The sequence below is a fragment of the Telmatherina bonti genome (assembly GCF_933228915.1).
Source record: "Telmatherina bonti genome assembly, chromosome: 1".
In the NCBI taxonomy this organism is placed as follows: Eukaryota; Metazoa; Chordata; class Actinopteri; order Atheriniformes; family Telmatherinidae; genus Telmatherina; species Telmatherina bonti.
Genome location: NC_136619.1, coordinates 27446026 through 27473128, shown reverse-complemented (window position 1 = coordinate 27473128; position 27103 = coordinate 27446026). Strand labels below are relative to the sequence as shown.

Below are 27103 nucleotides of genomic sequence, written 5' to 3'. Positions count from 1 at the left end.
AGAGTTATACAAACAGAGCCAAATGAAAAGGTCAGCAAATCATGGATTTAAAAACAATCTTTCCAGGAGACCCAAAAGAATTTCAGCAGTTCAGGCGAGCACAGCATAATATTATTAAAGTGGACAATATGAGCACTCGACTTACCGTGCTACTGCTGTTCAGATTTGTTCTCGGATTGTTGGAACATTTACCTGAGAATGCTGTCATCATGAGCAGCACTAGGCACAGGTGCATCAGATGGGCTTACAGGCAGGTCCACGTCTGGCTGACCAGGCTGTGCATAAACTGGCTTTGGTTCTGGGAAAAAGACACATATTTACTACACTGCAGGGCTGGATCACTTTTTTTTTTTTTTAAATCATAAAAACAGTTAGCTGAGCACCAGAATCTCTCTATCACATAAAAATGCAACAATTGTGGTTACTGCAATATATCAAAAAACTTATTTTTCTCAGATGTTACAGAAATACTTGCTACAAATGTTAAAACTAACAAGGAAGTGTCACCATGTAGAGTAAATAAGACCTCAGATGACATGGTATGTGAAAGTATGTATAAAATGTATAAGATGGAGCACATTTAGATAAATAAATCAGGCTACAAAAATTTCCAAAGGAGACATGGAGGAGTTTCTTTACCGGGCAGCGGAGGTAACTGTTTGTCACTGGAGCTGGCCTGGTCACTGGCCTGAGACAACACACCATCATCAGAGCTTTTCAGTGGTGTAGAGATGGCCCCTGGTTTGGACATGAGATCCTCATCTCGACTTCGATGGCTGAAATTATTGATGATAATAATAATAATAATAATAATAATAATAACAATAGTAGTAGTAGTACTACTACTACTACTACCAATACTACTACTACTAATAATAATAACAATAAAAATAATAAGAAATAATAACATTCCTTAAATGACTGCAACATTTTTACAGTGTGTACAAATGTTCATCCATATCCTTTGTTTAGTAGTTTTGCCCTGTGCTAACATTACCAGGAAGAAAGAAAACAAACCCAAAAGGAAACGACATAGAACACAGTCTACGTCACAGGGCATGTGGGGAAAAAATTGAAAGAAAAGACAATAAGCAATTAAAAGAAGGATGTGCTGCTTGGTCAAAAAGACCCTGCACATTAAAGACCAGTTCAACGTGTTGTTTTCTTGAATGGGGAGTCATGTCTTAATCTGAGCTTAATATGATGTTGTGTTGGTATTAAGTTAGAACAATATTCTAACCAGAAAGTTGTAAAATTCAAAGTTAAGAAAGCTTAACAGGGTCTAAAATGTGTTCCAAACCATGGGGAATGAGAAAACCCACACAGAAGGGAAAAAAAGATAAATCTGACTGAACGCAAATTCCTGTGTGATATGTTTTAGTCCAAATTCCTGTTTAACCTGCATAAAATGAATCAGGAAAATGAGATGTGTGCTTAAGTCTTGCAGGTTATGGAATAGAAAGCACTCCAGCTTAAAACAATGGTTGAATTCCAATCTGATCACATAACCCCTGCTGCCACACTTGAGCTGTACACAAAAGTTTCTGAGCAAGAACATGAAGGTGCAGACTGTGCCACCAATGCAGATTGCACAACCCCTCTCATGCTCAAGCAGGATTAAAAGAAAAAAAACTGTGCAAAGAAAAGATACAATGCATTCCCCAGTATCCATAAATGGAAACTTATTGAGTTAAACACTAAGGTGCTATATGAAATTCTATTTACACAAATCATTGACAATATGGGACAACTGGACAGTTGTACAGCTGCAGCATCCATTTTTAGGACTTCTACAACAGTTTGGCTTTTTATAGATCCATGAATTCATTCAGTAGTTCTCATTACATTATAGCTTTACAAATTAAATGCATCTTTGCAATTTTATACAACAGAATGAATCAGCACTCTCCATAGAGCTGCTATGCAGGGAGAAAGGTAAAGGAGAGCTGCATCCTGAGAATACATAACGTTACTGAAATGGGAGAAACACTGTGTGTATAATAAATGAAAGAGAAAGTGAGTGAGAATGTGGGGGGAAACGAGGGACAAACAGAGAAGAATAAAGAACAAAAAGAGGGAGAGTGGTGCGGCCTAAATCCTCTGCTCCTTGCAGCAGCGTGGTGCAAAAGAAGGAGTCACAATGACAAACACTGTTTGACAGAACCCTCTGTTCCATCCTCTCACATATTTTTATCGTATGTGTACAGGCAAAAGAAAGCATGTAAGTGAGAAAGAGACGGCATAAAGGAGAGAAGGAGCAGCGCATTGAGATCAGAATCTTTACGTGAAAACAATCCTACCTTAAAAAAAAAAACACTGACTCAACAAAAATGAGAAGATACTAGGATCTTCATTAAAAAAAGGCAAAACTTCATCTTAATAAGCTAAAAATCTTACAAATGAGACAAAAGGACAAAAACTACTACATACGTTGGAAAAGAAAAGAGTTACTCACACAAACGTGTCTGTAAGCTGAACCATGACCCCTGTTAAGTTGGTTTTATCCTCACAGACAGCAAAAGAAACCTTTTATCTAGCTACACAGTACGTGCAAGCCTACTGACAGAAACCTGATGATGGACTTTTCTGATGATCTGTTGTATTAAAAACATGGCTCACTGGTCTGCCCTGAGGAAGGAATGCCCCAAAGTCCTTTAGCCAATCAGGTTCAGCCCACCATCTGGTCTGGGCCAAAGCACTGTGGGAAGTATGTCAAATTCCTGTTTTACCCCTCCGAAACTGGGAGATAGAAACAACAATCCTTTACCTCATAGTCTAGTTGCAGTTGCAATCAATTACGTCCTACAGCACAATCACATGAGAAAAAAAACAAGTCCTACCCCGTATGTCTTACAATTATAAAGCTTAACAAATTTACCAGTCACATCAAATGATGCATAAAAATGAAAACCTCAAGAAACTCTCTGAAATTTGCCAAACAACGATTAAAGCAGTAGGAGCACTGAAGCAAACAATACCTTGTAAAGCAAAGAGCTCAAAATAAACACACATGCCTTGCTAGAGAGATGTGGTCACTTAAAGTGGAGGGAATCTGTACAGCTGTGCCCTCATCCTGCACTGAAACAAGTACTGCAAATCCACAACCTGACACAATCTACCATCTAATGCCATGGGTGCACTCGAGGTTAATCTACTCAAAAAAATATGACTGACAAGCGACTAAAAAGCCACTTTAAAAAGCAGCAGCATAGTAAGCAAACATCCTGAACTAAAAGCATACATGTTTCTACTTTGCGCATCCAAGAAGTTTAGATAAGGCTACTGCATTTAGCGGTTTATGTTTGACTAAGAGCACCTGCTCTAGCTGACAACTTGCCATACAAATGAGAACAGATGAGAAACAAATGCTACAGGATAAGTGTCACCATAATTATCAACCATCTTAGGAATGACACCTATGTGTGTCTTTCTATCTGGCTCTGAAAAATACCTGTCCATGTTTAGGTTTATGTATTATGGGGACCTATTTTACCTGTAACTCAGGACTCATGCTAGGTTATGTTGCACATTGATCATTTTTAAAGGCCCAGATTCATTTCACACTTCTTAACAGCATAAAAAAGTGCACACTTCAAAGATGAACAAAACCTGTAATTTTCTCATTATTGCTGATGATAGAATTATTGCAGGCCTGTTTCATTTTCAAGATCTCTTATCAACTGAATCAGTCTTCACAGGCTTGCTACCTCACCCTGTTTAAAGTCCACACACCATGCTGACTGAAATGTCATTTTTAGTGGTCTCCATGCTCTCTTTTGCTTTCTATCTGTCAGCTACACAAAGCAATTTAGTCTCAAAACTACGAGAACCGCTTACAGGAAGCTCCAACTTTGCAGGAAGTGAAGGAAGAGGACAAAGAAATATTAAACTACATTATGTATGTTATTAATAATTATCAATTGCTTTTTAATCGGAATTTAATGAAAAGTTATTGTGTGTACTATTAAAATGCATAGCTTTGCATTCTTATACACTTTGAACACAAAGCCATGCCCAGGCAGTAGGTGGATTAATCTCTCCTCATTTGCTCCAAGAGAAAGTCACTATTGGAACACACTCATGGCTGCAGAGGGAGTGTGATGGTTTATGCATGTTTTGTCTCCATATATTGATTGATGTGATCTTGCTGCAATGCGTTACTCAGCACCCACTCACCTGTGGGTGTGAACATGATGTATGGAGTGGGTGGAGTATGGATGTACAGCTGTGTCATGTGTGACAACTGTGTCCCATTACCAGATTTGCATTCAGATGAGGATGTCTGTGCGTTCTGCCTACCTGCCATTGCTTATCTGACGAGGTGAGTGACGGAGGTGGTCGGACATTTCGGGTCTGTCGGGTGAACGTGATCGACCTCTCCCATGGGATCGATTGGAATGGTCTGATGTCAGCGAATGGATCTCTGAAATGTCTGTGAAATTAAAAATAAGAGTGTATTTGCATTTAACCATGAACCAAACAAAATCAACATAGGGTACACAATATCAGCATGCCCACAATTCTCTCTTTTGAATACATAAAATAGTATAAATTTCTCCTTTGGGGAGGGAAAAAATGCAATCGCACCTTTTAAAACCAAATACTAGCTACATCACACATGCCAATGCTAAACGTTTTATATCTTACCGTCTCTATCAGAGTTATTGCCTGATGGGATGCTGTCATCAAGGTCAGGAATGTTGAGCAGCGTGGCTCGTTCATCTCTCTGCACCACCATCTTAAGCTTGCCCTTCGATCGCTCAATCAGCTTCTTAGCATCTATCAGTGAGAGGTTCTCTGTAACAGTGCCATTGATCTGCCAGAGGGAAAAGCAGCAGTTCAGCACAAGAATTAAAGCACCACACTACCTTTAAGACACATTTTCTCTGGAATATAAATGTTTTTGAACTCTAGAACCGTTAAGCTGACAATACTTTTAGTGATGACAGACACAGGGAGTAAAAATATAATGTGCTTTACGTGGACTTCAATACAACTATATTTAAATATACAACTATGTTGCTGTATTTTAGTTTCTGTCATGCATCCATATTTTAGCTAGTGTGTGTCTATCTTCTAAAACCAAAGAAAAATCGAAATAAAATGGGTTTTATGTGCATTTATTCAAGAAAAGACAAAAAGTCCATTCAAAGACTGAGTGGAGGAAAATATCAAATGAATAAAGGAATGTTTGGTATTCCTGTGTGTGAGTCTGCATACTAATTACTTGTGACCTCCCTCTAGAAGCTGTTTTTTAGATCACAGCCAGGGATAAAATTTCAGTTAAAAAGAGACCTGAATCCTTTTTGCTCTGCCACGCTCTTAATTAATGAAAAATGTAGCAGAACAGACAATAATTTCTTCATAAATTTATCTTTTATGCTCGTCCTAGTAATCACACAAAAAGTTTCATTAACCTTAAGAACAACATCTCCCTCCCTGATGTTTCCATCTCTTGCAGCGAGGCTCTCTGGGGAAATGTCTTTCACAAAGATGTGGCTGGCCAACCGCAGTCCATATTCTGTTTTTAAAGGTGATAAAAAAACAACAAAGAAAGTTTTACAGATATTATTCACTTAAACATTATAAACCTTGATTTTCAACAAACAAAATTAAGAGACAAGTCCACTTGGAAATACTTAATTTGCTTCCTAAAGGCAGGGTAGGACATGTTTTATATATTGCTTAAAATACATTTTACATCCTGATTGCTGCCGAATAATTAAATCCTCTAACCTAAAAATAACAAATGTAGCTAACTGTGAAACAGATGGGACTAAAAGAAAACATCTAATCATTTTATCTGACCCATTGTAAAGCATTTAATAGTAATATGTCTATTAAATTCAACTGCCAATTGTCCCTTCCCCTCAAGCCCTCTGTACATGCACAAATCGCCACTCTCAGTTGAAGGCATGCAAGACATAGCGAGAGCCAGAGCTCGGCTAGTTACATTAGTTAGCATACTACATCAAAATACAGTGAACTCTTGGGAACAAGCATTGTGCGTTTCTGTGCTTTGAAGGTGTGGCTTCCAGGGGGAAGTGTGGAATAAAGGGTTTTGAATTTTTAATTGTGTTCAATTTTTTCCAGTATCTTCTACCCTACCTTTAGGTATCAGTCAGGCTGGGAAAATCAAAGATCTGTTCTGGCTTTATTCTTTCACCGACCATTCAGATGTCTACATAGCTTAAGGCTTACCTTCATTTTTGCGGGACTTAACAAGGGTGACCTTGGCAGGTTTGGGTGGAGCAGAAGAGGCTTGTGATCGGCGATCAGATCGCGGAGAGATGCTTCTCTCCCGCGAGGCACTGTGATCCCGCCTCCCGCTACTGCTACGTTCACGATCATGGCGCCTGCTGGTACCTCCGCTTGCGCCTCCATAGGCACTTTGCCCACCACGACCACGCTCATAACCATCATCATCCTCACTGTCCTCCTCTTCATGCTCAGACATTGTCTCCCTGTCTCCGGTCCGTGAAACTGGGAGTTGTACTTTCCTTTTCCGACGAATAGTCTTGGAGAAAGAGGGGTGGGGGTAGCAATATAAGGGGCAATGGTTATATTTCCATTTGCATCTTAAACATATTTAATTAATAATACCAAATTGTCAACGAAATCTCACTTTCTGCAAAAACATGAGTCACTGGGAGGACTTTTTTGCAAGATATTTTACGTTGAACTTACTATGCTTGCATTTTTGCCAGTCTTGCGAAGTTGCTGAACAGCATATGCATGCTCTACATTGTCCATAGAGACCCCGTTGACCATCACAACTCGATCATTTTCTCTAAAACAAGAAGAAAACGAAACAAGTTTTTCAAAGCATAACTTTCCATATGACTAACATATGACATTTAAAAGTCTACATGATGCATATCTGGATGGTCACATATATCGCATTTCACTGGGGGAAACATAAATAAATTCTGAGATGGGGCTAGAAAAATTTTAACACATGGCTGTAATAAAAAATAGAACTGATGGTCATGTAGCTCCAACTTACAACAGCAAACCCTCTGCAGGACCTCCTTTCAGCACATCAGATATCACAATGGACGTCTCTCCACTCTGGAAATGAGGGTTGTCTCGCCCACCTGAGATGGCAATGCCAAACCCAAATCCAGAAGCCTAATCACACAGAAACAGACAGAAAACTGACCGATTTGCCAAAAAATACAACAACAAAATCAAATTTATGTTTGAACTAAGCAAGGACTTGTGCTAAACACTTCTGTGCAATGAGGGAGAGTTTTAAAAGATTAAGGAAATTACATTTCCATTTGCAGCCTTTCTCATTTTCTAAGAGGCCTCTATGAGGGTTTTGAGGACTGGAGTAGTTATGCTTTGCAAAAGACAGACCCAAGGGGTTGTGCCATGTTAAGTAAATAGTTAATCTCACAACCAAAACATTACAGGAAAGCTGCAAGGCTGAGAATCACAGGTCACACTGGGCCGCTCCTTCATCCTCAATAAAGCTGCTGTTAATTAGATTAGAGTGAGCAGGCCAGTCTAGACAGATGCTCTCTACAATCCCACAATACAGCAGCATCAACTAAGAAGACTTTATTGTCTCAGATATCCAGCATACACTAAGACTGTAAGTAAGCTTCTTTATTGGTTGAGAAAAATCACCTAAATAATTTGCCAGTTTACCTGATCGTGCTTATTGTGGCATTGTGGTAAATGAGAGTTATATGTTACATAATTAAGTGAAGCTAGGAGGTCTAATTGCTAACGCCAACAGAACAAAAAGCAAATGGAATAGAAATATATGCTCTTCATTCCCTGGAGTTGTATTAAGGAGAAAAATATGTTGCCAACAGGAAGGAAGTGAAATGAAGTAGTAAGGAAGTGGATGCTGATTTTTGTCTTCCTTAGCCTTGTTTCCTGCCATCTGGATTCCCTGACTATTGTTTCACTCGCATACATCCTGCTGTTACAGCTGGGATTCTTTGCGCAGAAGGAGAAGAGACAGGGATGGACAGAAGACAGCTAGAAGCAGGGAGGCAAAAGTGAAGAGCACCCTGCCAAAAAACAGGCAGAGAGGAGACACAAGAGCAGACTAGGAAGAGTGGATTAAAGAGCTATAAACACTTACCCTGTGAAGGGTCACTGTGTGCTGTTCCCATATGACAGTTTCCTCCATTGCTGCACTCTGCAAGACAAGAGATGAAGGATCAAGTATACTGGTGTACTGAGGCCAATTAATAAGGTGGATATACATGTCAGATGTACATCAGTTTTCAAATATAACAAATGCTAAAAATCCTGAAACAAGCATGTTCTTGTAAAGCAAGAAAGCAAAAAGTAATAATAATAATAATCGTAATAATGCCCACTGTCTTTTATATAAATAAAAAAATATCTAACAAAACTATAATCATGCAACTGTAATCCAATGCAACAGCACCTTTAGGAACAATCTGAAAAATGAAGATAAAACCCTATCTTAAGTATAAATCAAGTCTTTTAACATGAAATGTATTTTTTTATGACTGCATTTTTTATTCACCTTAACACACAAGTTAACAAATAATTAGACACAATTTGGCTGAGTACAGATGGCATATAACCACTGGATCTCTCATACAGTCACATAATATACAGCTGAAATCTTAAGTCTTGTTCCATTTCAGAGGACAGAGTGGTTGTTTGTATTACCACTATGAGGTAATCTGTCTTCCTTATTTGCATTAGTTAGTCACGTTGTACTGACAGTCCCTGACTTCAGCCGTTAACAAAGAATTAACAATCCCATATTTTTCCTAGCTGAGAGTCTGGTCAAGCCAATGTAACAGTGGTATTGAGTTACTCCTCTGTCTTGTCAAGCTGGGTTAACCTGATAATGAAGAGGAACAGCTTTCTCTCATTTTGCATCTAATGCATAATGTATACTCTTCTTTGTACTACTCCACTTTTACAATACACTTTTCTTACACACTGATCAGCCATAAAAAAAAAAAACACTGAGAGGTAATTTGAACAACACTGGTCAACTTGTTACAATTCAATTTCTGCTCAGACAACCTGCATCTTAACATTCACATCAATATATTTTGATGCTTATCACCGAAGAAAACTCCCCTCCCCTACAATAGCAGCCTACCCCAGCAGGAGAGCAATGGGTCCCATAAAAAAAAAAGTGTTCAGGGAAGGACTCTATAAACATGACGAAGAGTCCAAGGAGTTCACAAAGCCTCCATACTCCCGGGATACCAACCCAATGGCATCTAATGGATGCAAGCAAGATGAAAAGAGACCTCACCCAACAAGTTTCAGGGTCCAAAGGCTCTATTGCCAATATCCTAGTACCAGAGACTGCAGGAAACCCTCACATTTGTCTGATTAAGATCTGTTTTGGCAGAATGATAAGGACTTGCTCAATTTTTGACAGGCACAGTACTATGGCTGACCTGTGTTTAGAATATTTAATGCAGGGTTCAGTGTTTCCCCTGAACAACATAAGAACAACATAGGAAATAACGGAGGAACACCTTACACAGTGTTATTAAACTGTAATAAAGTTACCATCATAAAACGAATGTTGATCAATTTCTTCATCAAGCGGCACTGTTCCTTCAAACCTACAGAGCTGTGTACCCATCTTTAAATTGCAATTCTACTTAGCTCTCTCCAGCTGATTAAGCAACACTGAAGTCTGCTTGCAGGGAGTGACGATAACACTGTCTATGGCAGTGCTGAGCATAGTCCAATGTGGAAGAAGAAGGAAAAGACATAAACACCACCCCAGTTGGAAAGGTGCTAATTTACTACATCTTCTATAATCAACCTTTCAAAATAACACTCCATGTCATCTGTCCACTCTGTCATCATGACAATCCCACTGCCTCACCCGCTAATCAACACCTAATCTCTAAAATATCTCACCCATCATCTTCAACATCATCATGGTCATTAGTGTCATCACCTTCTCCTATCCTAAATATACATTTACAGTAGGTACCCATTGCAGAGGAGCCACGTGATAAAGGGCCTGGTGTTTGCTGACAGGTCTGGAAACATATTACTGCAGATTTGCTAAAAGAGGAAGAAAAAAACAAACACAACAAAAGCCTACAGATCCAATCCCTACAGGAAAAGAAATTTTCATATTGATGTTTTAAAGTGAAATGTGTGGTCCTAAACAGTCTGAAGTAAGGATTCTGTAAAAAATAATTTATGCTAACTTTACCATAGGTAAATCTCTACCTTGGATACTTTTTCACCATGTCATAATGAATGAGTTGGTCTGACCCTCTGGAAAACAGTTAACCCCTTGATCCTGATTTCCATGGCCGCTCTTTGAGGATGTTATTTATGTCCATAATTGGCACAGAAACCATGGGTTTACCCCCTCTCTACCCTCCTGTCTGCCCCTATGACTCACAAAGTAATGCCACTATTGTGTCAGGGGACCTGACCCATTTAACCGCAGTTCCCCCAACATTCCCAAATGCATTCATTCGTCTGAAGTGTTTTGTGATATATTCATCCATCCGTTCATCCATTCATTCAACCAACAGTCTAGGCAGACAGAGATGAGCTACAATATGAGAAACAACAGAGTGCTGGGGTCATGTGATAGGGCGGTCAGGCATGCAGGTGGCCTAGTCCTTGAACTGTTGGTTGAGCAGTAGGAAGAGGGAGGGAGGATTTGGAGAGAAACAAAGTTGTGGGGTGCTGATACAGCTTAAACATACAGTAGCCATGTGCAGGGCATATAAAACTCTTAGAATGACAACAGGTAAAAGACAACACCCCATTTACTCCATGTTACACACAGATAAGTAGAAATAAAAGTATAATTCAAAATCTATGAATGAAAGCCATTTCTTAAAAAGAGAAAAAATAAGTACTTCTTAAAACATCAAAAAGTTAATTGAAACAGCGAACACATGAAAACATGAAGATCATAAGACACCAGCCAGAAGGCAAATGAGTGTTTGAGTCGTACAAGGTGTTGATATGCCAGTAAAAATGTGTCACAGCATAACACAATGTGTGTAGATGTGCTATCTTGTTTGTAGTTTCCAACGCTGCGATGGGTAAAAAAAAATAAAAAAATAAAAAAATTTTAAAAAAGCATATGGAGGTGATCCAACGTGTTTTTTGTCAAGATGGATTGATTGATATATGAAAAAAGATGACATAGTAAGTAAAAGAAAAACATACAAACATGCTAAACATAAAATTCATGAGAAAGAAAGTTTTTGGTTTAAAAGCTTGATGATCTGAGTTTAATCTAAACATCAGAGGATGCTTGATGCCTGTTACAATTACCTAAATTGTTGGGATTATTTGAGCTAATGATCATACTCTTTTACCTCTCTGAAAACAGTTGGGTAAAATTAATAGAAATGTCATACTTTTACATCCTGTTACAATTTTTTTTAAATATCAAATGACAATTTAATCCCACTTACTGATAAATTTATTGCACCCAAGTATTCTGCAGTCTTGAGATAATATTTGCAGTAAGATTCTTCTGTTTAAAAGGCTTAAAAGACAAACATAATGTTTAATTTGCAATTAATAGTAAAAAAAAAAAAAAACCTTGATTATTAAAACACAAAGGACATACTATGAATTAGTAGGATGAGCACTGTATCTCCAAGTAGTAATATACCAATTAACAGGACTAAATCATTGGCATTGGTCAACAATGTTCATATTTATAAATTACATGTTTATAAGAAAATCTTTTAAAATAGTTAGCAAACAATGTGTATAGAGAGAGACATAGATAATCTGTATGTTCTGCAACGTGAAGATTGATTAAAAAAACTATAATAATCTGTTGAGACTATAGCTATGCCTTTCCCATAAGATTATCACAGAAACTGATTACTGTAGCTTGAAGTGAGGCTTTACAAGCTGGCTGACGAATTTTAAGATAGAAGTAAGAGTGAAAGCAGACAGTAACACGATTTAAATCTTCAAAAAACAGGAAAATGGGCAAACTAATATCATCTGTCCGAGAAAAAAAGCAGCATACTAACTCCCAAGATTAGCAAGACAAAAAAAAAACATTAAAAAAAATCCACTTACTGATGAACAAACGCAAACAGATAGCTGATGTGAATGAATAAAAACAGCATTTTCTCAACTTCCATTATGTTAAAAAGTAAATAAAAACAGACTGAATACGAAGGAGAACTCAACATGTAGTTTAGAAACAAATGTCCTTTTATAATTTGGTAGTACATTATTGCAGGTATGTTTTCTAACTTGCAAAAGTAAAAAACCCTCTGCATACATAGGACCAAAACAAATATAAAAACAAGCATGTCTCACTTTCTTGAGAGAACAATGGCCAAAATACTCCTAGAAACAAAGAAGGAGAATTATCTCTGAAGTCAGAGTTGTGTGAAACAATAGTGCACTTGACGTTGCACAAACTGACGGCAGCCTAGTGTATTTATACATCCATATTAGTCAGGCTTGAGCTCTGGCCAGCAAGGCCCAGGGCAGAGAAACAAAGAGCAGCCATCAAATCACACACATATGTACTTGTCACTGAACACACACACACACACGAACCAGTCATGATCTAACACTACAGAGCCTCTTTGTTCGGGTTACAGAGAGTCCTGCTTGGCCCTGCCTGTCCCACCATAACATGCAGACGAGCAGAGATGATAACAGCTCACTCAAACTCTTCAAAGGCAGAGACTAATCCAGCTCTTTATGGGACACTGATGGACTGACTAGAATTAAATTAATGATGAAACAGACCATAATAACCTACTCCAGAGAGACAGAATAAATAGGTTCAGGACTTGAAACTTTTACACACACAAAAAAAATTCCACAAACTTCTTTTAAAATAAAAAAGGCAGCATCTTCTAAATATGTCTACTGTAATATCATCCTATCTGAGCATCAAAATTCAAATGTTTTGAACATTGTTCAATTTTTAAGAGCTACTTAAGCTTAAGCCTGAAATGACCACAAATGTGAAAACCTGGTTATCATATCACTGTTGAGTACAAAAAGGTACACACACACCTCACCTCCTTAATACCCTTTATTTTTATGTCCTATATTACAAGAAAACTTATGCTGAAAAAGCAGCAGGAGGCCATGACACTAACTCTAATGAGTAATGAGTCATGGTCTTGCTGGAGGTTCAGAAGAAGGAAAACACAAGATCTTTATGACTAAAGCACCAATGAAACCGTTGTCCAGCTGACCATTAGTCAACGCCTCCCTTATGTACCTTCCCTTCACAGGAATGTTTCAGAGTGGGTGCATCAAATACTTACTCCAAAAAGCTCTTTTTAGTAAAAACACATGAGATGAATATGTGGGAGAGGTCGAGAACAAAACATGAACAGGTCAGCAGTAACCTTTCTGTCAAAGAGTAGAACAATTTGTTATCTACATCAGGCTATTTAGGGACGAATACTGAGCAACAAGCTGTCAAAAAGTCAGTGTCTTGGTGACAAGTATGAGGCAAAATCCTGACAAAGCTTTAGGTCAGTGTGTCTGGCCTTCTCCGATAGCTCAAGGCAGGATGTGAGCAAAAGCAGCCACGGCACCCACAGGAAAGCAGTCCACTTCCTGTTTGCAGGAAATAGCCACAGCTTCCAGAGAAATCCCTGTGCAAACTACTGAAAACTTGTCCTAGTATAGCTAAGCAAATCTCACAACCTGCAAACTTACAAAGTCTCACAACCTGCAACCATACAAAGTCTCACAACCTGCAACCTCAAAGTCTTAGTACCTCATTTGACATCGATATTAGGAGACAAATAGCCATTGTGTAAAAGATAAGGATTCAGATGTGATATAATTAAAAAGACTATCTGATTTCCCTTCGAGAAGAGAAGAGAAGAGAAGAGAAGAGAAGAGAAGAGAAGAGACGAGACTTGTGCCTCTCCAGGCTTGAGATGTACAAGATAAATTACTTAATCTTTTAAGTTGAAGCAATCTGTCATTAAGAAATTGGTCACCTTTGCACTTTCTTCACAGCTTAACAGAAACACACCACTGGAAAAAAAAAAAAAAAAACCCACAATATATGCAATATTCAAATTTAACACACAACTGGATAGTAATTCAAGTTAAGATTCATTCATCTCCCAAATCACTTAGTCTGATTAAGAGTCTCAGGGAAGTGATTTCCTAACCCAGCAATCCTTAGGTGAGAGGCAGGGGTACACCCTGGACAGAAGGGTGGGAAAATCAAATTTAAAAAATAAAAAAATCAAATATTGGGATTTTTTTGCCTCACAATTTTAAAATTAATTTGTTAAAAAAAAAAAAATTAAAAAAAAAAAAAAGATTTTTTTTTTTTTCAAATAAATAAAAATAATCCACTATAAATCTTTTTGTCATTTTTTATTGCTTTATTGATCTTTTTACTTGTCTTCTTGGGCATTATAGCAGCAGAATGATGGTCTGGTTACTGTGTTGTTGTTTTTTCCAAATTGAAATCAAGACAAATGACAAAAAAACACATCTTATATAGAATTCTCGACCCCAGAAACACACCCTTAGCCATCGACATGAAGCAAATGGCTATAAAAATCCTAAAGTTATTGAAAACATGTACATTTTCTCTAACGGCACCAATCTAGGTTAACTGTTAGTGTATTTAAAATCTACTGTGATGTCATCCCCTCTTTTTGCCAAAATTGTGACCATTATTTATTGAGCTAAAGCCTCTACAAGCAAATTTTTCCCACTATCCCAATCCTTTAAAAAAATCTGGATCTGGATCCTTTTTCAGGTTTTCAACACAGGCAACATTGTATAGTAGGAAAGTCTGGAAAGTATTATTATTTAATAACACAATATGCCACATATTATTGCAATGTTGTTGCAGTACACTGCCATACTTATGCCGCACTGAAATGATTAGTCTGTTGCAGTTGCAAAACATCATGGAAAAGCACCAGAGAGTTGATTCGAACATGACACTGTCACATTCAGTTGTCATTCGATTAATGGAAAGCAGTGCATATCCAAATGGGGCTTAACTTAACCCATCACTAGAGTTATTCCATCCATGCTAACCATAACTCCACTCTTACTGGATTCACAAGCAAGAGTAAAGAAGAAATGCATAATTAGACACACACATGCGCTTTCTGGAGGGCAAGCACTCTACAGCAAGCACATGCCATGTGTAAGCCACTAATCTAAGCTTTTACATTCTGTCTTTGAGATTACTGTGTTCTGCAACCTCATGCAACACACATTAAAAACAACCTCAACAAAATAGCTGCCATCACCTTAAGTGTTAAACAGTTGAACTCAGCAGTTCATTTTTCAGGGCAGGTTGTTTTTGTGATGCAAGGGGAGAGGGCTGTAAGCGTGGGCACACACTAGTGTGCAGATAAGGGCAAGTAGCCAATAGGCAAATGATGATGATGATGATGATGATGCACAGCCTCAGTCAGCAGTGATGTACTGTTGTGCTGACATGCTCAAATATGTTTGAGTTAATTAGTTTCAAACAGCAGCACTACTCTGGATCAGAGCTCTGTGACAGAGCAGAGATTTCAATCAGGACTGTCCACAACAAAACATACCAAATATACTCACTAATAAAAACGCACCTCTGACTGAAAATTATCGGACACGGAGTCACTGCTGGAATAAAGATAGGAATAAAATAGAAAACCTATAATCCGGGTTTTGGATTAAAATGTTAATCTGAGCCGTGCTTCCCTCTAGAAGTCTACTGCTGCTGTCTCATGAGAGCAGAAATGGATGGATGGATGAAAACTGTCATGTCAGCACACATGCTTCATGTGATATACTGTAACCATTCAAAGACAGATGAAAGAAACACTCAAGAAGCAAAGAGCATCTGTGGATAAACACTGTTTTACTGGTGCAGCAGCTTTCTAACTCAAAGATGACAAAACTATCTTTTATCTAAACAAAGGTTTATAAATAGAAGCTGTGGTTTGTATTGTAATATCAAACTCCTCCACATAAGAGTAATTCGGGCTTCAAATTTTAACCCCTGCCAATGCAAAGTTTGTGTAATGGCTTGGTAGGTTTAGTTAAAATCAGTTTAGGTTATCTGACGATGGCCTCTGCATATGCAAGTCTTTCATTCTTTGAATAATTTTAGTTTAAAAACTTACTGTGCAATGTATTATGTCCATATGAACCTCATATGCTTGTCAATTGAATGTATTTACACGTGAGTATAGTGGGAACTTCATCTGAGGCTGTGGGTCAGGTGCAGGTTCTGATTATTTTCACCAACCAAAGGGCAGTTTCACTGAGCTGATGTTCAGTGATCTGTTCATTGCTATCCACTGACCCAAACTCATAGCTAAGCTAGGCTAACATTGCTTATCCAGCAGCAAAGTCATCCCAGCTCAACCACACTAATTGTTCCATGCCTAGAGAGACAGGAAGTGTTGAGGTCACAGAGGAGAATAGTAACTTCTGGTGAGTTTCTGACTTTCCATTTTTCCACAATTGTTCTTGTTAGTTTACTTTATGATGTGGGATTCTTTCAAATTTCAAAGTCCCAGATAACCTTTTGGAAAGCAAGTCTGTCTGTTAAGATTTGAGGCCACGTCATTCTCTAAAGAGTGAGACATCTAGTTCACAGATGAAACGTGTTTGATTCTCTCCTTCTGGTATTCTGTGTTGGGTGGCAAATATCAAAGGCCAGTACCAAGCAATGAATAAATAGGCCTCTACTTTGTTTATTTAAAACTAAGACAATTTGTTTATTTATTTTTCCTTTTATTATAAAATTAATAAAAGGAAGATTTGGTCATGTAAAGGTGGATAAAAAAAAAAAGATCTGGTGGCTGAGATCGCCCTAAATAATGCATCTAGTCGTCAGCATTATCACCAGTGATTAAGTTATCACATTTTTACTTATTTACTGCAATCAATGTATGTGGGTTGATGGTAAAAAGTGCATAAGAGATGGGAAAGTGCTGAATGTTGCAAGGACATACCAGTGATACACTTGTTTTTTCCCCACTATATCTGTCAGACTGTAAACAACTCTGCTTTATTTTGTGTGTGTAAAAACAAACTATGAGTCAAGGCATTGAGAATGACAACCAGATCCAGCACTGGAACTGGAGTCAGCCAATCATTGCTCACACAGCTATCAGCAATTCCAACATATCCCTCCCTTTCCACACATACACACACTCCACAGGAATGTGCAGATAAGGAGGCAAGGCCCACCTCTTTCACTTGCTTGTTTCTCACTCATAACAGTTTCCCTCGCCTTTTCACACCACTTGCTGTTTCAGCCAAAACCTTCCTCTGTTTCATTATGTCTCTTTCTCTCAACTTTGGTCCTACTGCCATTTAGGAATAAATGAAAGTGTGGTCGAAGATAAACCCAGATAATAACAGGGGTTTGTGCACTTTTATTTTTGACAACCAAGACACACAATGTCATTCAATGTAAAGAAATAAAAATTATAGCCAAGTGGAAATAATGACACTGCTTCGATGCATTTTTGTTTTTATTTGTTGTATTAAAGCAACCTACATTGCTGCGTTTGTCAGCACGACAAACCACATGTTGCCATGTTTTGAGAACTGATGCAAAAGACACATTTAGTAAACGCTTTAAAAGGACACGGCTCAGGCTAAGGACACATTTACATCAGCCTGCAAGATCGCGTTCACTTTGCACTTTTGTCAAACAAACCAAACTATGAAAAGAATATATCTAAATTCTCACCAAAGGTGCAGCTGCACTAGTATTTAGCAAAAGAGAGGAGGAAGAGGAGGAAGCAAAAAAGAAAACTCTGTTGCGAGTTAAACATAGAGCATGAAACTATTGCTGTTTTTTATTTTGTCTTATGCAAGTATACTGCAGAAATACACTGCAACAATGGGTGCAGTATAAACAGACGAGGAAGAGGACTCTTAACGCCATCGCTATGTATATTTACCCACAATGCAATACAACCTCAAATGCAGGAAGTGACTATTTTTTTGTAGTCCACTTCCTACATTTGAAACGGGCCGAGACCTGCATTTGTAAGCAGACCCAGTCCGCTTTTTTGGTCCAAATCAGAATTTGTTTGGCACTTTTAAAGCTCCCAAACAAAGCCGACTTTCCGAGTAAACAGACTCAGATTTGAATAAAAAAAAGCTGATGTGAATGTGCCTAAAGAGCCTAACCAAATCTTAAATAAAGTGTGGTACATTCACACCCCTGCAAACGTTGATCCAGATGATGCAGAAACCATTAGAAGCTACAAGTATGCATATAGGATTGTTGAATGCAAATGCAAAGCAGCTTGTGTGGTGAATACTGACAGAGGTAAATATCTGTATTGTTTTGATTTTATTGTAAATAAAAGTTTTAACAACACACTGTGGCTAGATTTGACAGATTTGACCGATGACTGCACTGTGTGAGCAAACAAGGCTACACACACTGACAAACATTTAACAAAGGGGTGTTTCATCAAAGGGTCTTTAGTGTGTGCATGCATGTTTAGTTGTATCCATTTTGGAGAACCAAAATTATTTACAACCAGATCAAATCGAAGAAACCCAGTCAGTTCTGTCACAACACAACCAGAAATACTATACAATACGACGATAAGAGCAACATTAAACACTCAAGAAAAGTGTTGGTAGAAGAAGCCGTTGGATTATTTGACAGACACACACACACACACACACACACACACACACACACACACACACACACACACACACACACACACACACACACACACAAAAAGCGCCTTTTAAGTTTCACAACGCTTTTTATATTATGCAACTCTAAACTACAACTCAGAGTGCACATGGTGCTATAAAACAAGAGGCCAGCCCACTCAATGGCATTCCCAAGCCTTCTGAGGACTTTGCTACAATAGGCATGTTGTGGGACAGAATCTATAGAGAATTAATGAGTTACTGTTAGAGGAGCATACACTTTCCCAGTACTTAACTGGCAACATCATTACCATTTCACCAAGGGGTGAGAGATGGGGATGGGGGGGGGGGGGGGGTACACACATATTCTTTAGCAAAATACACAAACCGAGAAAAGAGACAATACATCGAGAAATTACATCTAAAAAGGAATGTACAACAAAGACTGCATACACCCACCAGCAGATCTAATGAGCTAATTAGAATATGCATAGATGACCTGCAGCAAATGTGTAATGAAACCTCATGTCTTTACTCAAATGAACCTTGGGATCCTTATGTTTATTTTTGGTCCGCTATCATTCAGGACTGATCAATGCTGTTTGGGCAGGTCTCTTTAGCAAACTGCACTTTCAATGTTGATACATTGTTGCTATGTTGCCAAGTTTTTATTAACAGATCTGTTCGTGAACAGTTTCATCATAATCAAGCATTGACTGTGTCAAATGGATTGCATTATATCTACAGCACTGACATCAGTGTGTGACACAAACACCTTATTTTAAAGAATTTTAGAGATTTAGAGAACTTGAGAGCTTAAGTCATACTGGCTCTGAAAGCTGGCCTATAGCTGATGCAAGACTGGATCAGTCGAGGGAACAGAGGAAAAGGCAGTCTGCTGTTATTGGTGGTCAGAGTTGGAATAGTTTGGGTCAGACAGTCAGGAGCCAGCAGTGGAGCCCAGCAATGATGAGGGTTGATAAGTTTTTATAGTCTTCACAACCTGGTTGTGTTATTGGCTGGTTGCTGAAGATCCCTCTCAACATTTGCAGCACACACACAAAAAAATAAATAAATAAAATAATGGGGAAAAAAAGGACCAAAAATAAACTCCAAATACACAGTAAAATGAGACACAAGAAAAAAAACATGATCAAGTGTCTAAAGATAAAGACTCCATTAACATTTTCCAATGCATCAATAGATTTTTTAAAAGTATTTCCTAAAAAGCTTATTTTCTACTTTTTTTTTTTTTTTAAAGTTATAAAATATTTGTGCCTGCTCTATTTTTACTAAGGATAATTAAAATCAACCAAATTTTGAAGTGGCAGGTCTTAAAAGTCTGTCTAAACGTTTGAGTCTGAAGGCTGCAGGTAAACTTTTTCCCATTTAACTTAATGAGAAAGTGTGCCCACTGATACTCTATAGCAAGACTGCCCAATTAAGTCAGACTTAAGCAAGTATTTGTATGAGGAAATGTCATCATGTCTCCTAGCTACAAGTCTTAGAACTGTAGGAAAACATCAATAATATGGAATAAAGGTGTTTTGAATCATTTTACAGGATGACTCTACGACCCTAAAATATGAGAAAATCAGATTACAAATCCGTGCTTGGTCTGGTCCCTCCCGTAGACACCTGTTTGCCATGGGTGACCCTACCAGGGGCATAAAGCCCCCGACAACATAGCTGCTAGGATCTTCGGGACGCACAAACCCCTCCACCACGATAAGTTGACGGCTCAGGGAGAGGACCAAGCACGGCTCATCGACCTCCATGATGACGACCAACCTGGGCATGAATGTTCCCTTGCCCGGACGTGGGTTACCAGGACCCCCCTCTGGAGCTAGGCCTGGAGGTGGGATACGAGAGCGAGCGTCTGGTGACCGGGCCTTCGCCCATGGAGCTCGGTCGGGCTCAGCCCTAAAGGGTTACATGGGCCCCACCTCCCGTGGGCTCACCATCTGCGGGAGGAGCCGTAGGGGTCGGGTGCAATGTGAGCTGGGCGGCAGCAAGGGGCGGGGACCCTGGCGGTCCGATCCCCGGCTGCAGAAGCTGGCTCTAGGGACGTGGAACGTCACCTCTCTGGTGGGGAAGGAGCCTGAGCTTGTGCGCGAGGTTGAGCGGTCCCGGGTAAATATAGTTGGACTCACCTCGACGCATGGCTTGGGCTCTGGAACCAGTACCCTCGAAAGGGGCTGGACTTTCTTCCACTCTGGAGTTGCTCATGGTGGGAGGCGCCGAGCAGGTGTGGGCATTCTCATCAGCCCCCAGCTTGGTGCCTGTACATTGGGGTTTACCCTGGTGGATGAAAGGGTAGTTTCCCTCCGCCTCCGGGTGGGGGGACGGGTCCTGACTGTTGTCTGTGCTTATGCACCGCACAGCAGTTCAGAGTACCCACCCTTTCTGGGGTCCTTGGAGGGAGTGCTGGAGGGTGCTCCTTCTGCGGACTCCATTGTTCTGCTGGGGGACTTCAATGCTCACGTGGGCAATGACAGTGAGACCTGGAGGGGAGTGATTGGGAGGCATGGTCCCCCCCCTCTGAACCCAAATGGTGTTTTGTTATTAGACTTCTGTGCTCGTCATGGATTGTCTATAACGAACACCATGTTCCAGCATAAGAGTGTCCATATGTACACCTGGCATCAGGATTCCCTGGGCCGCAGTTCAATGATCGACTTTGTAGTCGTATCGTCGGACCTGCGGCCACATGCCTTGGACACTCGGGTGAAGAGGGGGGAGGAGCTGTCAACTGATCACCACCTGGTGGTGAGTTGGCTCAGATGGTGGGGGAGGAAGCCGGTCAGATCTGGCAGGCCCAAACGTGTTGTGAGGGTCTGCTGGGAACGTCTGGCTGAGTCCCCTGTCAGAGCGAGCTTCAACTCCCACCTTCAGCAGAGCTTCGAATATGTCCCGAGTGAGGCGGGGGACATTGAGTCCGAATGGGCTGTGTTCTGTGCCTCTATTGCTGAGGCGGCCGGCCGGAGCTGTGGCTGTAAGGTCGTTGGTGCCTGTCGTGGCGGTAATCCCAGGACTCGTTGGTGGACACCAGCAGTGAGGGATGCCGTCAAGCTGAAGAAGGAGTCCTATCGGGCCTTCTTGGCCTGTGGGACTCTGGAGGCAGCTGATGGGTACCGGCGGGCTAAGCGGCATGCGGCTTCGGCTGTTGCCGAGGCAAAAACTCTGGCATGGGAGGAGTTCGGCGAGGCCATGGAGAAAGACTTCCGGACGGCTTCGAGGAGATTCTGGTCCACCACCCGGCGGCTCAGGAGGGGGAAGCAGTGCTCCATCAATACTGTGTACAGTGGAGGTGGGGAGCTGCTGACCTCAACTCGGGACGTAGTGGGTCGGTGGAAGGAATACTTCGAAGACCTCCTCAATCCTACCAACACGTCTTCCGATGAGGAAGCAGAGCTGGTGGACTCAGGGGTGGACTCTCCTATCTCTGGGGCTGAAGTCGCTGAGGTGGTCAAAAAGCTCCTTGGCGGCAAGGCCCCGGGGGTGGATGAGATCCGCCCGGAGTTCTTTAAGGATCTGGATGCTGTGGGGCTGTCCTGGCTGACACGCCTCTGCAGCATTGCGTGGACATCGGGGGCAGTACCGCTGGATTGGCAGACTGGGGTGGTGGTCCCCCTTTTTAAGAAGGGGGACCGGAGGGTGTGTTCCAATTACAGGGGAATCACACTCCTCAGCCGCCCTGGTAAGGTCTATTCAGGGGTCCTGGAGAGGAGGGTCCGCCGGATAGTCGAATCCCGGATTGAGGAGGAGCAGTGTGGTTTTCGTCCTGGTCGCAGAACAGTGGACCAGCTCTATACCCTCTTTGGGGTCCTGGAGGGGGTATGGGAGTTTGCCCAACCAGTCTACATGTGTTTTGTGGACCTGGAGAAGGCATTCGACCGTGTCCCCCGGGGGCTCCTGTGGGGGGTACTCCGGGAGTATGGGGTACCGGACCCCCTTGTACGGGCTGTCCGGTCCCTGTACGACAGGTGTCAGAGCTTGGTTCGCATTGCCGGTAGTAAGTCGGATTCGTTTCCGGTGAGGGTTGGACTCCACCAAGGCTGCCCTTTATCACCGATTCTGTTCATAACTTATATGGACAGAATTTCTAGGCGCAGCCGAGGTGTTGAGGGGATCCAACTTGGTTGCCTCAGGATTGGGTCCCTGCTTTTTGCGGATGACGTGCTCCTGTTGGCTTCATCTGGTCGTGATCTCCAGCTCTCGCTTGAGCGATTCGCGGCTGAGTGTGAAGCGGCTGGGATGAGAATCAGCACCTCTAAATCTGAGACCATGGTCCTCAGCCGGAATAGGGTGGATTGCCCTCTCCGGGTCGGGAGTGAGGTCCTGCCTCAAGTGGAGGAGTTTAAATATCTTGGGGTCTTGTTCACGAGTGGGGGAGGGATGGAGCACGAGATCGACAGACGGATCGGTGCGGCGTCTGCAGTAATGCGGGCTCTGCGCCGGTCTGTCGTGGTGAAGAAGGAGCTGAGCCAGAAATCGAAGCTCTCGATTTACCAGTCGATCTACATTCCTACCCTCACCTATGGTCATGAGCTGTGGGTCGTGACCGAAAGAACGAGATCTCGTATACAGGCAGCTGAAATGGGTTTCCTCCGCAGGGTGGCCGGGCTCACCCTTAGAGATAGGGTGAGGAGCTCGGTCATCCGGGAGGGGCTCAGAGTAGAGCAGCTGCTCCTCCGCATCGAGAGGAACCAGTTGAGGTGGCTCGGGCATCTGGTCAGGATGCCTCCTGGACGCTTCCCTGGTGAGGTGTTCCAGGCACGTCCCTCTGGGAGGAGACCCCGGGGAAGACCCAGGACACACTGGAGGGATTATATCTCTCGGCTGGCCTGGGAACGCCTCGGGATCCCCCCCGCAGAGTTGGCAAATGTGGCTGGGGAGAGGGAAGTCTGGGCTTTCCTGCTTAGGCTGCTGCCCCCGCGACCCGACCCCGGATAAGCGGCAGAAGATGGATGGATGGATGGATGGATGGATGGACAGAATACAAATCTACTCTTTGAAGTGGTAGTCTAACGTGTGATGGCTATACATCATACTGAGAGTTGAGTACATCCAATGCTGTGTGTGATAAAAAGAACACAGTTGCCAAACTCTGAGAATGCACTGTGAAGGCAGTGTCACAGCATGAGACAAATAAAGAGCAGAATGCCAGGAAACAACAAAGCAGAAGGTGATTTAGTGAATATAGAGGACTGATTTCTTTTGGTTTTGTTTGTAGATACTGTAAAGTTATGCTGGCCTGAACATAAATGCAAACTGCTAATTCATAAACTCGTTCATCCAAGAATGAAAGACCTTATTCATCCTAACACTGGTAAATGTGCGTTTCACAAAAGAGAAACAACAATCATCATCAAGCAAAGGTGTAATGTACAAAACTAACATGCCTGTACTCTTTGTTTGCTACTTATTTCAGTTAAATCTCAAGTTTTGCAGACACTCTCTTGACTCCAATAAAGACAAGGAAAAAAAAAAGATGGTGTCTCCATTACTGAGCACAAGATAAGCAAATGTACACATGGCAGACACAAAGTGTGTGTAAAGGCATGTAGGGCAACAAGCCTTGGGATGAATCTGTTCCAGTCTCTTTCTTGCTTCCCAAACCAGCTGAGCCTCGGCTGCCACATGCACTCCCTCTTGTATCTCCCCACTACTTCTCTCGCTCTGTCTCACACACACAAAACACCCTGTGTCAAATCCCTTATTCCTGTTTTTGGAATTTTAAATCTTGCAGAGACCAATACTGCATTGCTCAGCCTTAAAAGATGCAGCGTTAGCTTAGAATGTCTCTTGGTTGCTATATGGTAAGGAATACAGGACTTAATATGAGTTAACAAAAGAGATATTTCTTTTAATGTCAAATAAGCGTAACAGCAGATGAGTTCACAATGTTATAAGCTGTTCTATCATAAGCCCAAAATGTAGGAAAAAAATCAAATGAACAAGTAATTCCAGCCTGGTGTTTCCAAGGGAAAGCCATGCCATAATAGTCAACATCTAACAATGGAAAGAGGGGTTGTGAGTTATGCCTAGAACAACTTGCACATGGCTTAAAAAGCAGAAAAAAAACCAGCCATAAGATCTGACAGTCTGTCTTGTCAATTTTTTTTAATTTTCCAGACACCAATTACAAAAAGAAAAAAACTACAAAAAAATTATTTCACCACAAAGAGTACTTTGTGTGTCTTTTCTGCAAAAGGAGAATTGGAGAAGTTTGTGCTCATGCTTCAATATAGCATTTATCTACTGTACAGTACTTTGATGTCTTCAAACTCAAAATAATTAAAGTAAAATGCAAAATAAAATGTGTGGTTTGTTTTGCAAGGTCACAGCTTCCATAAAAGTATTCAATCTAAACAAGTCATGCGTATTTAATTCACTTCATTTTAGTTTTGCATTTGTATTAAATTTAAATAGATATTAATGTGCAAGTCAGAAAGCTATAATTCTGTGATTATAGAAGAAAGCTGCAGTCTTTTTAAGAACTGCCATGTGACTCAGATTATAGTCAGTGCATCTCTCCCTCCCACTCCTTCCTTTCTCCATTTCACCCCTGCAATAACCCCTCCTCCCTCAGAAGGCATTTTCTGTTTTCCTTGTTCTACACTATCTGCTATCCACCTGCCTCCAGCTGTGTGTATCTGCCCTGGATTTCCCTTCAGAGTTGACAGAATAAGCAGGTCAGATATCCTTGATAACTGTCACACTATCAAGTCCTTTAGCATTGAAAAACCAAAGAAAACTGTGTGGACTTACTTTTTTTTTGTTATGGCAGAACATGATATTTAGCAAGGACCCTACTTTGATAATTATAGCTTCACTTACACACTCACACTTAGCTTTACCCTTCTCTCTGTGTGTCAGATGAGTTTACATCTCTTTGGCACCTTTGTCCAAACATACATTTTACAAAATAAATTACCCATATGCTTAATAAGACAGGCAAGAGCCACAGAAAGCTAGCCAAAAAACTGAAGCTGAGCTGAGCCAAAAGGCTCCCCAGCTGCTGCCTTTAGCATGGGCAACTGGCCTGTCTCTCAACCTACACAGAAACAGCACACACCTGCTCTCCTTGGGGGCTAAACAGATTTGAATCAAGGACCTATAATCAAAGATGTGTCTATTTGTGTGACCAAGACTGTATGAGACACTTTGCGTGTTATGTGGGTGTGTTATGAATGTTGTCTTCTTTCTGGGGCTGACAGTGTCTTACATGGTCTTAAACAAAATCTTCCAAGCTGCAGCAAGCAGTCAATGCAGAATCTGCACATCTGCTATGTGTTGTTTTCAATACTACCATGATTGTGCCCAAGAGTGTTTCCTGTGACAAGCTCTAAGCATGACCATCCACAAAGCATTTGACGCGACCGGCCGTTGACATCAGACGTGAAACAGTGCAGCTTTTCAACTGTAAGCAACTCTTTTTGCATGTTCAGAAGTCTCACACTAATGGACTGAAAGCTGAAAGTGCCAGAGAAGCCTTCTTAAATATGTATTCATGAAAGACTGGATAAATGATTTATAAATGTAAGGAACTTATCTTCCTGTCAAAGACACCAGATATTAGCTGCTTCCTGCTATGTTAATTACTTGGAGCTTACTATGGGGACCATAGGACACAGAACAAAAACATCATCAGGCCTCTTATTCTCTCTCTAACACTTGGTTCTCTAATTGCATTTCCCTCCTTCAGTGATGTAAATGGAGATGTGTAATCATCAAAGCAAAATAGAGGCTGTTCTTGGCCCACTGTGCAACTAATTAATACAACCTCCTCCATGCAAATGCATTTTGGGCTCATTTCAGCTGAAACCCACCAGTCTAAAGGCTGGAGAAACACATAGTTTCTAAATTCTTTTTTTTTTTTTGTATACATTCACCAAAGCAGGCAGGAATGATTGAAGGCCAATAAAACAGGACAAAGCCAACATTTACTATAGTAAATGAAAACTGATGCCAACTCTATGACTTTTTCAAGAAGTCTAGTAGAATTTAATGATTGATTGATTTCCTATTTAAAGTTATCAAATTCCTACAGTCATGGAAGCTTAATCTAATTTCAAGTAAAACAAAAGCCATACAATAATATTTACTTTTGATTGAGTCAAATTCTACTTGGATGGATTTGTGTCCCAAAGTAGACTACATTTATATTACATGATATAACACAGTTTTCCGGTCTCCTCTGTATCTATACAACTGCTGACTGTTTGTTGACACTTTTCCTAAAGCACCTTGAGTCTTGTATAGTTTTGTTAAATAGCTGTCCTTTGACTGGCCTGGTTGGCTGTCCAGTTCAGAGGTGCCCAAGTCTGTTCTTGGGATGTACTATCTTGCAACTTTTAGATGCATCCCTTCTCCAACACAACTGAATCAAAAGGATGAATTGCCCCATTGGCATGTCATTCAGCTCTGCAGAGGACTGGTAACAAGAGGTCCATTTGATTCAGATGTGTTGGCAAAC

General features: G+C 40.7%; 1 protein-coding gene across 1 annotated transcript in view; it reads right to left on the bottom strand.

Annotated features, from left to right (window-relative positions):
- The window catches only part of tjp1a (tight junction protein 1a), a gene marked incomplete at its 3' end in the record, with an annotated part of 50730 nt that overhangs the window by 19154 nt on the left and 4473 nt on the right, over positions 1-27103 (bottom strand). The window contains exons 2-10 of the mRNA XM_079264289.1: positions 8102-8158; positions 7007-7131; positions 6688-6790; positions 6202-6517; positions 5418-5521; positions 4648-4816; positions 4300-4432; positions 640-776; positions 193-298 (exon numbers count right to left, since the gene is read on the bottom strand). Coding sequence (XP_079120415.1) covers positions 193-298; positions 640-776; positions 4300-4432; positions 4648-4816; positions 5418-5521; positions 6202-6517; positions 6688-6790; positions 7007-7131; positions 8102-8158 — 1250 coding nt within the window. The remainder of the gene's footprint in view (positions 1-192; positions 299-639; positions 777-4299; positions 4433-4647; positions 4817-5417; positions 5522-6201; positions 6518-6687; positions 6791-7006; positions 7132-8101; positions 8159-27103) is intronic.